The sequence below is a fragment of the Prionailurus bengalensis genome, chromosome E1 (assembly GCF_016509475.1).
Source record: "Prionailurus bengalensis isolate Pbe53 chromosome E1, Fcat_Pben_1.1_paternal_pri, whole genome shotgun sequence".
NCBI classification, from domain to species: domain Eukaryota; kingdom Metazoa; phylum Chordata; class Mammalia; order Carnivora; family Felidae; genus Prionailurus; species Prionailurus bengalensis.
The window spans coordinates 15,611,094-15,626,050 of record NC_057347.1 but is presented as its reverse complement, the minus strand read 5'-3'; the positions used below and the strand labels follow the sequence as shown (position 1 = coordinate 15,626,050).

The window sequence follows — 14,957 nt, the reverse complement described above, 5'->3', positions numbered from 1 at the left end:
GAGTCGTACCAAGTCTGGCCTTTGGTGTCTGGCTTATTTCACTTAGCGTGTCTTCAGGGTTTAGCCATGTTTCAAAATTTCTTTCCTTAAGGCTGAATAATATTCCATCATATGTACATACACTGTACTTTGACCATATTGAGCTTTTTAAAAATGCACATAATTCAAAACCATCTGGAAAAAATATTTAAAGCGAGTTTTAGATTTTTTTCTTAAGCCCAAACACCAAGGAAAGGGGAAAAGAGAATCAGGTATGCATAATGGCGGTTGGAAAAATGAGAAAATAGGATGGTTATTCTTGGGCACAGTTCTCAGGTAATCTCCTAAAAGTGGCAGGGCATTTGTAAGCATTCTTTTTTTTTTTTTTAATTTTTTTTTTCAACGTTTTTATTTATTTTTGGGACAGAGAGAGACAGAGCATGAACGGGGGAGGGGCAGAGAGAGAGGGAGACACAGAATCGGAAACAGGCTCCAGGCTCTGAGCCATCAGCCCAGAGCCCGACGCGGGGCTCGAACTCGCGGACCGCGAGATCGTGACCTGGCTGAAGTCGGACGCTTAACCAACTGCGCCACCCAGGCGCCCCTGTAAGCATTCTTTTAAAAAAAAAAAAAAAAAAAAAAATAAGTGGAGGGGCCCCTGGGTGGCTCAGTCAGTTGAGCGTCTGACTCTTAATTCCGGCTCAGGTCACGATCTCACAGTTCGGTGGTATCGAGCCCCACGTCAGCATGGAGCCAGCTTAGGATTCCCTCTCCGCCTCTCTCTCTGCCCTTCCCCTACTCCTACATGTGCATGTGCTCCCTCAAAATAGATTAATTAAAAAAAAAAGTTTTTAATGTCAGTTCTTCCAAGATTAATCCTTAGATACAGTAAATCCCAGCAAGGTTTGGGTTGAGTTGGGTTGAGTTGGGGGTAGGTGGGAGTGTGGGTATAAATTGATAAGTTGATTCTAAAAGTTAGATAGAGGGGTACCTGGGTAGCTCAGTTGGTTAAGCATCTGACTTCAGCACAGGTCATGATCTCACGGTTCATGGGTTCGAGCCCCCCCCCATCAGGCTCTGTGCTGACAGCTCAGAGCCTGGAGCCTGCTTTGCATTCTGTGTCTCCCTCTCTCTCTGCCCCTCTCCCACTTGCACTCTGTCCCTCTCTCTCTCTCTCAAAAATAAATAAACATTTAAAAAAGGTTTAAAGTTAGGTAGAAATGCAAAAGACCAAGAATACCTAAAATACTATTTTTAAAAAAGAACAGAGTTGGAAGACTTAAATCTCAGGCTATCAAGACTTCTTTTAGTAGGGCTGTGTGGTACAGGCAGCAGAGACAGGCCAGCAGAACAGAATCTAGTTCAGAAATAAACCCACACACATAGAGACACTTGATTTATGACCAGGTGGCACTGTAATTCAGCTGGGGAGGGATGGTCTTCTTGATAAACAGTGCTGAGTAATTGGATATCCATATGGGGAAGAAAATTAATCTTGACCTTTACCACACACCATATACAAAAAAATCCGTTCCAGCAAGGACATGGAGAAATTAGAACTCTCATACACTGCTGGTCAGAATATAAAATGCTGAAGCCATTGTTGGGAAACTTTGGCAGTTTTTCAAAAAGTTGAACATAGAGTCACCATATGACCCAGCATTTTCACTCTTAGATATAAAACCAAAAGAATAGAAAAAGTACGTTCACACAAAAATTTGTGCACAGATGTTTATGGCAGCATTATTCATAGTAGCCAAAAAGTAGAAACAACTCAGACGTGTGCCAGCTGATCAGTGGATGAACAAAATGTGGTATAATCTCACAAGGGAATATTATTCAGCCATAAATAGGAATAAAGTACTCACTCTTGCTGTAACACAGATGAACCTTGGAAACATGCTAAGTGAAAGAAGCCAGATACAAAAGGCCATGTACTGTATGATTCCTTCTACATGAAATATCCAGAATGGGCAAATCTAAAAGACAGAAAGTAGATTCATGGTTGGTGAGGGCTAGAGGTGGGGAGGAGAGAAAGGGGTGTGACTGCAAAGGGGTAAGGGGTTTTTTACCCCTTACCACCTGGGGTGATGAGATGTTCTGGAACTACACAGTGGTGATGGTTGCACAACCTTGTGAATATACTTAGCTAAAAACACTGAATTGTACTTTTAAAAGGCGAATATTACTGTATACGAATTGTATCTCAGCTTTTAAAAAATCAATTCCAGGCGGATTAAAGCTCTAAAAGTGATAAGACAATAAAGCTTCTGGAAGATATAAGAAAATATCTTTATGACTTTGAGTTAGGCAAAGATTCCTTAACAAAACATTGAAAGTACTAATCGTCCAAGAAAAGATTATTTGGAATAATTAAAATTCAGAACTTATTTTCATCAAGAAACAAGCTACAGAGTAGCACATGATAGTTGCAATACATACAACTAACAAAGTACTCATTCTCAATATATTTTTAAAACCTCTGACATATCACTTATATGTGAAATCTAAAAAAACAAAAACAAAAATCATAGACTTGGAGAATAGAATGAGAGTTGCCAGGGGCTGGTGGAAGAGGGAATATTGGGAGATGTGGGTCTAAGGGTACGAACTTTCAGTTACAAGATGAATAAGTCCTGAGGACCTAATATACAGCATGGTGACTATAATTAATAATAGGTATTTTATGTACTTGACATGTGCCAAGAACAGGTTGTGAGCATTAGCACCACACACACACAAAAACGATTAATTGCCTTGATCTTGGTAATCACTCCACAGTATATATGCATACCAGGTCATCACATTGTACACTTTAAATATATGCAATTGTATTTGTCATTCTTCAATAAAATTGAAAAAAAAAACCACTAAAAAAAAAAACCCTAATAAATCAATTAGAAAAAGATGATCAACCAATAGCAAAGTGGCAAAAGACTTAAATAGGCAGTTCAAAAAGAAGATACCTGGAAAGCCAATAAATGTATTATTAGTCATCCAGGGAAATGTAAATGAAAACCACAGTGATATCAGAATGGCCAGAACGTAAAAAGACTGACAATACCAAGTGTTGGTGAGAATGCGAAGCATCTGAAACTTTCATACATCGCTGGTAGGAATGGAGATTGGCACAGCCACATTGGAAAACTGTTAGGCCACCTCTACTAAAGTTAAACACGTATCTGTCTACCCCATGACCCAGCAATTCTACACTGGGCAGATTCCACCCCAAAGAAATGAGGGTGTATGCACCAAAGACATGTACAAGAACGCTCATAGCAGGGTAATGAGCAGTAAACTAATACAGAGGCCAGAAGAGTAGTTACCTTTGTCGGGAAGGCGGGGAGAGCACTGACTGGAAGAGAACATGAGGGAGCCTTCTGGAATACCACAGATGTCCTCTATCTTTAATTAGACAGTAGAATGTCTATGTATGTAAAAGTTTATGAGGCTATACACTTGGTTTTCCTATACTTTACTGTATGAAGCTTTCATCTAAATTTAAAAGGGGAAGAAAGGAGGGGCGCCTGGCTGGCTCAGTCAGTGGAGCATGCACCTCTTCATCTCAGGGTTATGAGTTCGAGCCCCGTGTTGGGCATAGAGATTACTTAAAAGTAAAATCTTTCAAGAAAAAGAAAAAGGGCACTATATGTTAACTAACTTGGACGTAAATTTAAAAAAGAAAAGAAATGGCATGTCTCCTCACCTTGGTCCATTCCTTGGACCATTCCTACCTTGGTCCATTCGTTCCTTGTATCTTCAACTGTGCCACCTCATTGAAGAAGAACTTAGCAGCGTGCACGTGCTTCTATGCCTTCAAGGCGTGTGCCTTGATCTTCTCTTCTTAAGGTTTTCATCACTAGTGCCAGTCACGATGTCCCCCAAGAGTTGTAGGAGTCTTCAGAAGTGAACCCTCCAAACTTTCTGCTGCTGGGTGATGACCTTTCACGGGCATGGGGTGCTGGCCAGCCTTACGCCCCAGGAGCACACCAACAAGAGCTATAGCACCCCAAAAATTTTCTCTGAGGCTCAAACAAATTTGGCTGATGGCCATCTCTTTCTCCAGTGCTTCATGCCTAAGAAGATGAACTGCTAGCTATTTTCGACGGGAAAAACCAGCAGATTTTCATGATAAATGGGGCCTTTCACCTGCACTTCCTACAGACAGCTGCAAAGTCTGTCAGACTAACTCTTGCCTTTTCTGACTTCATTGCTTTTTGTAAAACCTGAGACCAAGGTCTCCCATCTGTTCAGCTGTCTGGTGAGAACAGAATTTTATTGTGACTGGCCAGGGACTGAAAATGTCATCTCTCTCAAGATATGGGAGACCCAGAGAATTATGTCAAGTTCCTTCAAAACTCTTCCTGTCACTTAAGACTATACAATTATTTATGCATATAATATATCTCTGGGAAGTAGGAAGTGTAGAAAAAGTAGGAAGTATCCCCATGTGTTTTAAAACCTAATCGTGTTTTTCCCACCAACAAATAATGCTAAGACATGGCTTTGATTTTGACAAGCCTCTGAAAATTAGCTACATGGAAGATAAAGTTGAATCCTCACCAAGCGTCAAATAGCATTCCATAAAACAAAAACAAAACAGAGAAGGAGTGACAAAAAAAAGAAAATATTAATATTCCCAGTTAACAAAAGTACAAGAGCTAGTGTCGGGAACACTGGTGTAACACGTAGCTCGGTCAGATCTTAACATGCTGTAGTTTGCTTTAGTTTTTCTTATAAAGGAAATCATACAGTTACTACCGAAGCCCGCTGTGGACTCTACCCTGCCATTCCCCTCCCTCCGTGCCCAAAGGTAACCATTATTCTGATCTTGATTTTTATCATTCCCGTGTGTGTTTTGGTATGTTGTGTGTGTATATATTCTCAAATGATACGTGATTTTGTTTTGCATTTTAAAACTTTATGCAAGTGGTACTAAATGTATCATTTCCCCACTTGCTATTTTTGCCTAACAGTGTTTTTTGAGATTTAACCACATTGATATATGTTGTTTGAGTTCATTCATTTCAACTTCAGTATCTTGTTCCATTGCACGAATATGCCACCATTTGTTTGTTCATTCTGCTGTTGATGGACATTTAGATTGTTTCCAGTCTTCTGCTTTTACTTTTTTTTTTTAATGTTTATTTATTTATTTTGAGAGAGAGGGCATATGTGTGTGAGCAAGCGGGGGAGAAGCAGAGAGAGAGAGAGAGAGAGAGAGAGAGAGAGAGAGAGAGAGAGAATCCCAAGCAGGCTCCATGCTGTCAGTGCAGAGCCCAGTGAGGGGCTTAATTTCATGAACCATGAGATCATGACCTGAGCTGATATCAAAAGTCAGACGCTTACCTAACTGAGCCACCCAAGGCACGCCCAGTCTTTTGCTTTTATAGACAGCAGATGCAGGGAACATTTTTCACGGGGGCAAGGATTTCTCTCAAGGATGTAAGTGTGAGGGCTGTGTTATGGGTTATGCACATGCACAAGCAGGAAATGTTACTAAATTCCCCTCAAAGTGCTTTAATTTATACTCTTACCACAAGTGTGAATTTCATTGCGCTGTATCCATGCCAACACTTGATATTATCAGCCTTTTTACTTGTGCCTATCTCATGATTATGAAATGGTATACAATTGTGGTTTTAATTTGCATTTACTAGATTACTAATAAGGTTAACTATCATTTCACTTGCCTTGTAGGCACTTCAGTTTCTGCTTCTGTGAGTTGCCAGTTCAAATCTTTGCTCCACTGTTGGTGTTATTATTGCTTTGGGGTTGCTGATCTTTTTCATGTTGATTTATAGGAATCTTTATGTGTTCTGAATGGTATTCCTTTGCCCGTACCGCACATACGCTTTTCTAGTTTGTCTTTTTCCTTTGCTTATGTACCTTTGATATAGCCTCATTTTATTTTAAGCGATAGATTTTTTTTAAATTTTTTTTAACGTTTATTCATTTTTGAGAGACAGAGCAGGAACAGGGGAGGGGCAGAGAGAGAGGGAGACACAGAATCCGAAGCAGGCTCCAGGCTCTGAGCTGTTAGCACAGAGCCTGACACGGGGCTCAAACTCAGGAACTGCGGGATCATGACCTGAGCCGAAGTCAGACGCTTAACCAACTGAGCTACCCAGGTGCTCCTAATTTAGTTTTTAACGGGCAGAAATTATACCACATTTTTTTCTAGCTTTATTGAGATATAATTGGCATATAACATTGTGTAAGTATAAAGGATACAGTGTGTTAGTTTGATACGTTAATATCTTGTAAAATGATTCCCGCCACAGCGTTAATTAACACCTCCATCCTGTCACATAATTACCATTTCTTTTTTGTGGTGAGAACATTTAAGATCTACTCTCTTACCAACATTTAACTGTGTCATCTTGGTTTTTTCCTGGGTAATGGGAATTGTATGTAACAAATGTTTTTCCTTTTATATTTCTGTTTATTTTCCAAATTCTCTCCATCAAGAATGGAGAAATCAGGAAAATGCTTGCTTTTGCTTTTGTTTTTTTTTGAGAGAGAGAGAGACAGAGCATAGGAGCAGGGAGGGGCAGAGAGAGAGGGAGACACAGAATACGAAGCAGGCTCCAGGCTCTGAGCTGTCAGCACAGAGCCCCACGCAGGGCTCGAATTTGTGAACCACAAGATCATGACCTGAGCCAAAGTCAGACACTTAACTGACTGAGCCACCCAGGCACCCCAGGAAAATGGTATTCGTCAGCATAGGTATACTAAGTGCTGTGTCCCCATGAAGTGGTTAGTAATCTGCTTCATTCCCACAGCTGCTGCTGGACACCCATTCCTTGAAGATGGTCCTGCTTGATCTACCTTCCATTGGCTCACAGGTGGTGAGGAAAGCACCTGCCAGTTACACTAAAATTGTTGTGAAAGGCATGACCCGAGCAGAAATGATACTCAAGGTGGGTCTTGTGTCTTCCCCAGGGTTTCTATTAAAAGGGGCTGGTTATCTGGTGGTTTAATTGAAGGACTACTGGTTTTGAAAGTACAGATGAGGGCTGTCCCCATCAGCCCCAAAGGATTGTCCACATTCTTTGGCTAGCCAGATTTGGGCCTCATCAGAGATTGTTGAAAGTCAGTGGACAGTTACTCAGGGGATCAGTAATTCTTTCTGACAAATGAATTTTTCATTGTAATAGGATCCTCTTGTAGGATTTGGCCAGGATTGGAAATTAGGTGGGGCTGTCGTTGTGAATCAGTGTCTGAGTCAAGGATCTCTTCTCAGCAGGAATTTAGCCCAGCTATCAGTTGCTCACTTTCCCACATAAACCTCTTTAGCTTTCTATACCCTGCAACTTTCCAGGAACTCCAAGCAGATGTTGCAGTAACTGAATCTGATCAGCAAATAGGCTTTAACGGGGGCTTCAGGCCCCGTTTAACAAACTATTATATGTGGGGTGATGATATGGAGAATGTCTGAAGCCTTGAGCACCTGCATCTGATTTTCACCTGCACTTGTTGAGAAGAGAGGGGGGCCTGTTTGGGGGAGGGGAGAAGGCTGGAGAACAAATGGAACTATCATGAAATGTTCCTAAAAGTACAGGGCCGGCCTGCAAGCTCATCAGGCCTGTCTCCCAAACAGGATGGCTTGAATGATGGCGGGAGTGTAGAGTAGCTATGTCCCATCAGTGGGACCAGGTGAGGTTCCTGCACAGACCTTGAGCTCAGGCCGGAGGAAACTGGAAGCGGCCTAATCGGCTTCTTCCCCCAGCTGGCTCACTCACCGGAGAGGGGAGCGTGCAGTTGGGGAACGATCTGCAGGGAGTGTCTGAGTGAATACGGCTTGTCACCCTCTGGTCCATTCTCAGGAGTTCCTGCATTCCAAAACCAAAGCGGAATGGATCTGAAGATTGTGATGCCCTCAGTTTCCTTCTGTTTGTAGATTAATTGACAGTTTAAGTGCATGTAGTTAAATGAAGTTCAGAATTTAAGTCTTGAAAGGCAACCTTGGGATTTTTGTCCTTGAGAAAATCCATTTAGATCTATGGGTTTTGTGAGTCATTCCTCAGGGATAAAGATGCATTGGGACAGTAGGAGCAGGTATCATGAACCCCCATCTCAGAACAGGAGGCTCTCCGGCACAGCGTTTCACAAATGGTCCCGATACTTAAAAACCACGTGGGAGGACCCCACCCCAGGTCTCTGAGTTCAGATCTTCAGGGGAGGCACCTAGAAATCTACACTTAAAAAGCAATTCAGGTGATATTTATGCTTTAATAAATTTAAGAAACATTGCTATAATTGAACGTTGAGATGAAATAGGCCGTTGGGACATTTCTGAGTTTAGGGTTGCTGCCGCTTAAGGAAATCTTGCAGAATCCATTTTGTGGTCAGCTTGCAAGTAAGGAAAAATGATCCCCTGCTTTCCAGTCATGAGTTTTCCTGCAGGCCCACTCTTGTCTCCCTCCCCTGCAGGTAGTGATGGCCCCTCACGAACCGCTGGTGGTGTTTGTTGACAACTATATCAAACTCCTTACGGACTGCAACACAGAAACCTTCCAGAAGATACTGGACATGAAGGTTAGCTCGCTGTCTTGTTTTGTCCACACTTGCACATCCTTCTCACATGCGGTGGTTCCTAACCAGGGGGTTGGATACGGGCTCCTGGGGAGCTTTCTCAGAGTGCATCTGCCTAGCCCCAGGCCACAAACCAGATTCTAAGACGTCTTCTGAGGAGAAGGACCCCGGACAAAATAACTTCCTGACTCTGCTGGTACCTCCGAGCCCCATGGAGAAGCAAAGGCTCAGCAGAGGCTGGGGGCGGAAGGAGTGAACTGTCCCTTCTCTCCGCCCCTTCTTTCTCTCCTTTCCTTTCACCCGTTTTTCTTCCCTCCGCTCTTCTCCCAGGCTACTACCCACGGCAGGCAACGCCCCCGAAGGAAGTGTTCATCTTCAGCCTAGAGCAATTATGCTGTTTGCACAGCCGTGGCTAACAGCACACGAGATATTGCACTCTCCCCTGGGGACTTACTGGGGCCAGATGTCATGATTACCCTCCTTTCTCTTTCAACTTCAGGGGCTGAAGAGAAGCGAGCAGAGCAGCATGCTGGAGCTCCTGCGCCAGAGGCTCCCCACCCCGCCTTCAGGGCCAGAAGGCTCCGGCTCGCTGTCACTACTGGCTCCGACACCAGAACAGGAATCCTCTCGCATCCGCAAACTAGAGAAACTGATTAAAAAGAGACTGTAGGAGCATGCATGGGGCACTGTTTTCCCTGGCTGGTGCCCCTCAGCACCCGGCTGCCTGGAAGCCCCCCACCAATCCTGCATTCCCCCTGACTCTCAGATCATCAATCCTGAAACCTCCTGGGACATTTGGGTTGTTCATGTGTCTTCTCCATGACCTGTCTTAATTCTTGTCCTAATCAAAAAGCCAAGCAAGGGCAGGGTGATAAAAAGGCTACAGAGTTGGTCTTTGATTCTATAGCAGAGGCAGCGGTGGGTGAAAGGGCCCTGCGGTTCACTTGTGTTCCTGAGCTGCTCGTCACTGGCTTTACAGCCTCACCTCTGCTGTCACACCTTCTGGCACGTGGCCCTATCTGCCCCACCTGGCCAGACAACATGGGTAGAAGCCCTGGATCTCACCCCTTCCTCCATTTGCTGCTGTGGGAGGTTACCCCTGCAGCCAGACGCTAAGATTTGTGCTCCCTGTTCTGTGGGCTTGGGTCTGGGGCCTGAGCTAATGCAGTGACACATTACAGCTGTAGGACATTAGTCTTGCCTGATGAAGGCAGTGGAAGCAGGTGCATTCTTCCTTCTAGATCCATCTCCCGGTATGTATTGTCATGCCTAGGCCAGGTTATCTCCGTAATCTCCGGTCCCCTCTCTGTATGTGTCTCAGGAGAAAGTCCCTCTGTGTGTCTCACCCAGGAAGACTGTATGTGCTAGGCCTCAGAAGCAGGTGCCCTCTGTGCCCTGGGGCTCCTTGCCTGAGTATGGGGGTACACCCATATCTGCCTTGGAGAGAGGGTTCTGCTTGGCATACTCACTGCATGCTGTAAGCAGATTATTTTCTCCATTTCTTTATTCCCACTCTAGCCCTGACTTCTAGGGGAGGGATTGCCTTCTGTGAAAAGAAACTAGGAAGTTTTCCTAGAAAACTTGTCCTAGGCTTTCTCCTCAGATGACGCTGTGGGACAGCACAGGAGGCCTGGGCCCTCTAATCTCCTTCCTGGCCATTTATTTTCAAATCCACATTACTTTCCAGAATGATCTGAAACAACAGAGGTGATGTGAGGTGCCAGAACAACATACCTTCGGAACAGAATGTTGACCTTAAACACCTGCTCAGAGCCTGCGCCAGCCCAGAACACAGCCTGACCCCCGGCCTGCCCGGCCTGTCCACTGGCTCTCAGCCAGCATGGCTTTGCAGAAGAGAGCTGCCCCCTAGAGCCGCTCAGTCCCCACATCATCCTGCAGCATGAGAACGGGCAGCATGTCAGGTAGCTGCCCTGACTTGCCTGGTTCAGTGGAAACCGAGCCTCAGTTAACCGGGACCACAGCCTCAGGGCAGCCGCCGTTCCTGTCTGCATTGTTCGGGAATTCTGAACAATGTGTTGGCCAGGTGGGGAGAGAGCGCTAAGGAGGAAGGAGGAGCTCTTTACAGAAAATGCACATAACAGGCCCTCAGGATAAAATTGGGATATCAACTAGCGCTCAAAAATGAGTTTTCAGGATAGAGGAAGTTTCCTGAAAATCCATAAAACATGTGACAGCCATAAAGGAGGAAACTTTAAGGTTTGAAAACCAGACCAAGAACTGATTATTTTTCCCTTTCTTGTTTTCCAATGCAACCAGTCTGTGCGGCGCCCCTTCCCCTCCATCAGCCTTGTCCCAGACTCAGCCCATCGGCTGCAGCTTTGATCCCAGGCCTCACTTCTTCACCGGCTTCCAGTCTCTTCTTGCTAGTCAGTATGACTCGTATGTGCTGAGCGTCTCAAACTGGACAACACCGAGAAGAAAGTAAGAGGTGTGACCTTTGGCTGAGCTCTCTTAGGGAAAGATTGCTAAATGAGAAAAGTGCAGAAAGGCCGGGGAGGGGACGGGGCGAGCGCAGGCCGCACACTGCCCGGACTTCACTTTGCCGGGACAGCCGTCCTGCTGCCCCGGTGACGCCCCACAGCGCGCACTGAGGGAGGTTAACATTCTCTTCCTGCCCTTGAAAGAAGGGCTGATGGGCCCATCTCCAAACAGCACAGGCACTTCAGCCATCTGTCATCAACCTGGGGAGCCGGGAGAGCCAGTGGACTCTTGCACCTGGTTCTTGTCACTCTCGGTGTTTATAGACCCGCACTTCTCTCTCTGGTTCATTCTGAGGAGTTGTTTTCTGGACGTCTCCGTAACGCATTGAGATGTCAAGCCGCTGTTTCCCCCCTGTTGGTGGTCACGGCCAGGGAAGTTGCTTTCTTGATTTATTACATTGTCAGTAATCTCCAAGGAGCCCACAGATGTCAGTAGGAGTTATGCTAAATGTCTCGTTGATAGAGTCTGAATTCCGCGTATGCATCTTCTAAAGACTGCATGTTTCTCAACTGGGGGTACGCATCAGAATCACCTGGGGCCCATTTTACAAATACAGTTGCCTGGAGATTCTGAATCAGGAAGTCTGGAGTGGGGTCTGGGCACGTGGGTGATTGGAACATTTACCCCCCTTGTTAGAAACTATTGCAATAGAGCGACATTTGCTTTATCAAAGTGTTCCCGTAGCACGTTTTCGTGAAGATTTATTTTTCCCAACTCTCTAACAAGTGTAATTACTGTACCGTTGAGCTGGTACCAACATGGGAAAGACTCTTTGCTAACATCCAGGGGCTTTAATTTGAAGCTTGTGTTGATGACAGGGACCATGCCAGAATTGTGCTGTCCCCATACAGACTAAGAAGATTCTTGCCGTTTTGACAACCTGGCCCCAAAGAGAAATTTGATATATGATTGTCACTTCAAAATAACATATATAAAGGAGATAAAAACAGTAACAAAGAACTCTGTTATTAAGCTAAATTAGATATTGTGCCCATTCCTCCCCCCCCCGCCCCCCGCTTTCTCTAACTCCTAAAAAAACAAAAACAAAAAACAAAAAACACTTGAAGCCACTTTATGTGGTTAAAATACATATTGGTAATTTGTAATTGATGAAGATCTACTTTTATGGACAGACTTCCTGACGGCTGGCTTAGGGGTGGCCAGGCCGGAGAAACTTCTGTCTGAATCATAACCATGTGATAGGAACCACAGTGGGTGGACGGAGTGTTTGGACCTCCAAGTTCGGTTCCGGAAGTGAAACTCTCGCCACTCCTCCCTCTCTTAAAGAACCAAGAACTAGTACCTAGGACTTTGCCCCCAGAAAAAGGTGCCTCCTTTCTCAAGCCGAGGATGGCTCTTGGGTGCAGATCAAACGGGACTGAGAGCAGACTTCGAGGGAGCAGGGTGACATTTACGGACCGGACAGGGCGGGCAAGCACGTCTGCGGCTGCTGCCTGATGTGGGGGTGCCCCACCAGCCCATCCTGAATTGCTGTTGGACACGGAAACCTAGCTCCCTGTTTACGGAATGCTAGGGGAAATGCCAAAAGGTCACAGCTGGAAATGTAATTCCTCTCCCTAGGAGGAGAAATCTCCAGAATAACTAGCTGGCTGACGGTGAGAGCAAGTGTTTCACACTTCTCTACTCCAAGTCAGATTCCTAAAAATAAAATCATCAGAACTGCATCGGGCCATTTAAACAATAGCCTTGGAAACACGGACACATGAAAAGTTGGCATCCATTTTATATCGTAAATCTCAATTTCCAGTCTGATCCTAGTATTTATCAAAATAGATAGCCTCCCAGACCCTCAAAGTTCTATACTTGTGGGAGATATCAATTTCCTTAAAATAAAGGGACTGCTTTTTTGTGTAAATATCTTTCATTTCCCCCATCTGGAAGTGATTTCGCGGTGCATATTGGAGCATAAAGTACTACAGTTAATTAAAGCATTACTGGATGTCATTTGCTAGGGTGTATTTCCTTACTGATGACAGAAAACAGAACGGACAATAGGAAAGAATCAGGAAGCCTGTGAACCTCGGGCCCTCCGCAGCATCTCCCCTTCTCCCCGATGAAGATGTGCCCCTTCCCCGACGGCCGAAGGAAGCAGTGCCTGAAAACAGACTCGTTCATCAGCGCGGTCCTGGCACGTCCAGTCTGCTGGACACCTCTAAATACGCGTAGAGCGTGCCGCGTCCGATCTGGAACCCTTCTTGTGCTCTGAATTTCTGTCCTGTTGACTTTCCCTTCTCCACCTTACTGTTCCGGCCATAGCCTGCTTTTCCATGTGACTGCAGATGAGTTCTGTCCTGTACACAGTAAGTTAATCCTGTTTCCGTAATAAGTGGGTGGGCATTTTGCAGCGAACTTTTTGGGAAGTCTGGCGTTTCCTTCAGCGGTGGAAAATCTGTTGCAGCACTTCCATTAGGCTGGCTTCAAGAGCCTGACCTAGTTTCCATTCTTTATTTCCACCCCCTCCCCACTTCACTGGGGTACCCAGAGATCAATCTGATGAGAAAAGAGACTTTTCCTTAGAACCCTCCAGAAGAGCAGCGCGAGGTGGCTCACCTGCCCCACTCTCGTCCTTGTCACCAACATAAGCAGCCACTGGAGAGCAGCAGGGTAGGAAGAATGTGTCCATCTGAAACAAAAGCAGCCTGAGACTGGAAATTTCTACAGAAGGACCTGGTCTCCAGGTCCGGTTACGGCACTTTGACTTGATGGTGGACGAGTCCTTAGTCCTCCGAACCTTAGTTTTCAGGATCTGTAAAAGGGGGTTATAATTAATAGGATTGTGTAGGTCACGGGAGACCAGGTTGCGTGCACACGCTCTGTCAGCCATCAGGCAGCGTGAAAAACGAAGTAAGTGTCCATTATCGCTCGCCAGGCCTGAACCACCAGTGCCCGGCCTGGCTGGATGGTGGGTGGCCATAGGGCTTGTTCTGTCCCTGGACTGACTTGAACAAAATGGCCAGGTGACAACATAACCATGCTGCTGTGTGCAGGCTGCCTCGGGGGTGAGCAGCGGAATAGCTAGTCTTTGCCTTTTTAAAAAAAAAAATTGTAATGTCTATTTATTTTTGAGAGACAGAGACAGAGCGTGAGCAGGGGAGGGGCAGAGAGAGAAGGAGACACGGAATTCAAAACGGGCTCCTAGGCTCCGCACTGTTAGTGCAGAGTGAGCCCGAAGCGGGGCTCAAACTCACGAACCGCGAGATCGTGACCTGAGCCAAAGTCAGACGCTCGACCGACTGAGCCACCCAGGCGCCCCAAGTCTTTGCCTTTTCAGGTCATGCTAGTGATATCCAACTTATTCAAGCGTTTTAAGACTCTCCGAACCCTCTATTCCCCTTGTCCTAACAGCTGCTATTTCCACAGTATTTAGGGATAACCCTACAGACAGAAAAGAGCTTCCTCCCTCCTGGTGGTGTTGGCTGGGCTGCCTGTTGTGGAAAATGTGGCACGTTTCCTCTGAAGGCAAATTAGAAAGGTTGCCAAAGGCTCCCTTCCAAACAAATTCTTTAAATACGGTGTCTGGTGTCCATAGACCAGACTTCAGCTGGCCATTCATGGCAGGGACAGAATTCCTGCCTGCCCTCCTTTTTTTTTTTTTTTTTTTTCCCCCTTTCCTACAATACCCAAAAAACTACGTAAGAATATCTTGGGACAGGCAGAGGTTCACTAGCTATTTGCATTACTTTACAGTTGCCTTTCAAAGAAGTTTAGACCTTTCCCAAGGCCAGCTGAATCCCTATAATCTGGGTTTTCAATCCGCTTTGGGGATATTGATACAGAGAATGCTAAGTGATAGAGGGATATTAAAGTTAAACAGGGTTCAGCGCTTTGTCCCCTAGGGATGTTTATCACTTAATCTCAGGGCTCTGGTAGCTTCTGCTCAGTAAGCAAATGGAATTTGTACAATTGCTGTGCCTCCT

At 45.3% G+C, this 14,957-nt stretch overlaps 1 protein-coding gene across 3 annotated transcripts in view; it reads left to right on the top strand.

Annotated features, from left to right (window-relative positions):
• The window catches only part of VPS53 (VPS53 subunit of GARP complex), a 150,943-nt gene extending 137,959 nt beyond the window's left edge, over positions 1 to 12,984 (top strand). For all 3 annotated transcript variants that reach the window (XM_043585515.1, XM_043585516.1, XM_043585514.1), the window contains 3 exons: positions 6,765 to 6,902; positions 8,416 to 8,520; positions 9,017 to 12,984. In XM_043585515.1, coding sequence (XP_043441450.1) covers positions 6,765 to 6,902; positions 8,416 to 8,520; positions 9,017 to 9,187 — 414 coding nt within the window. In that variant the 3' untranslated portion in view covers positions 9,188 to 12,984. The remainder of the gene's footprint in view (positions 1 to 6,764; positions 6,903 to 8,415; positions 8,521 to 9,016) is intronic.
• Positions 12,985 to 14,957: the final 1,973 nt, after the last annotated feature.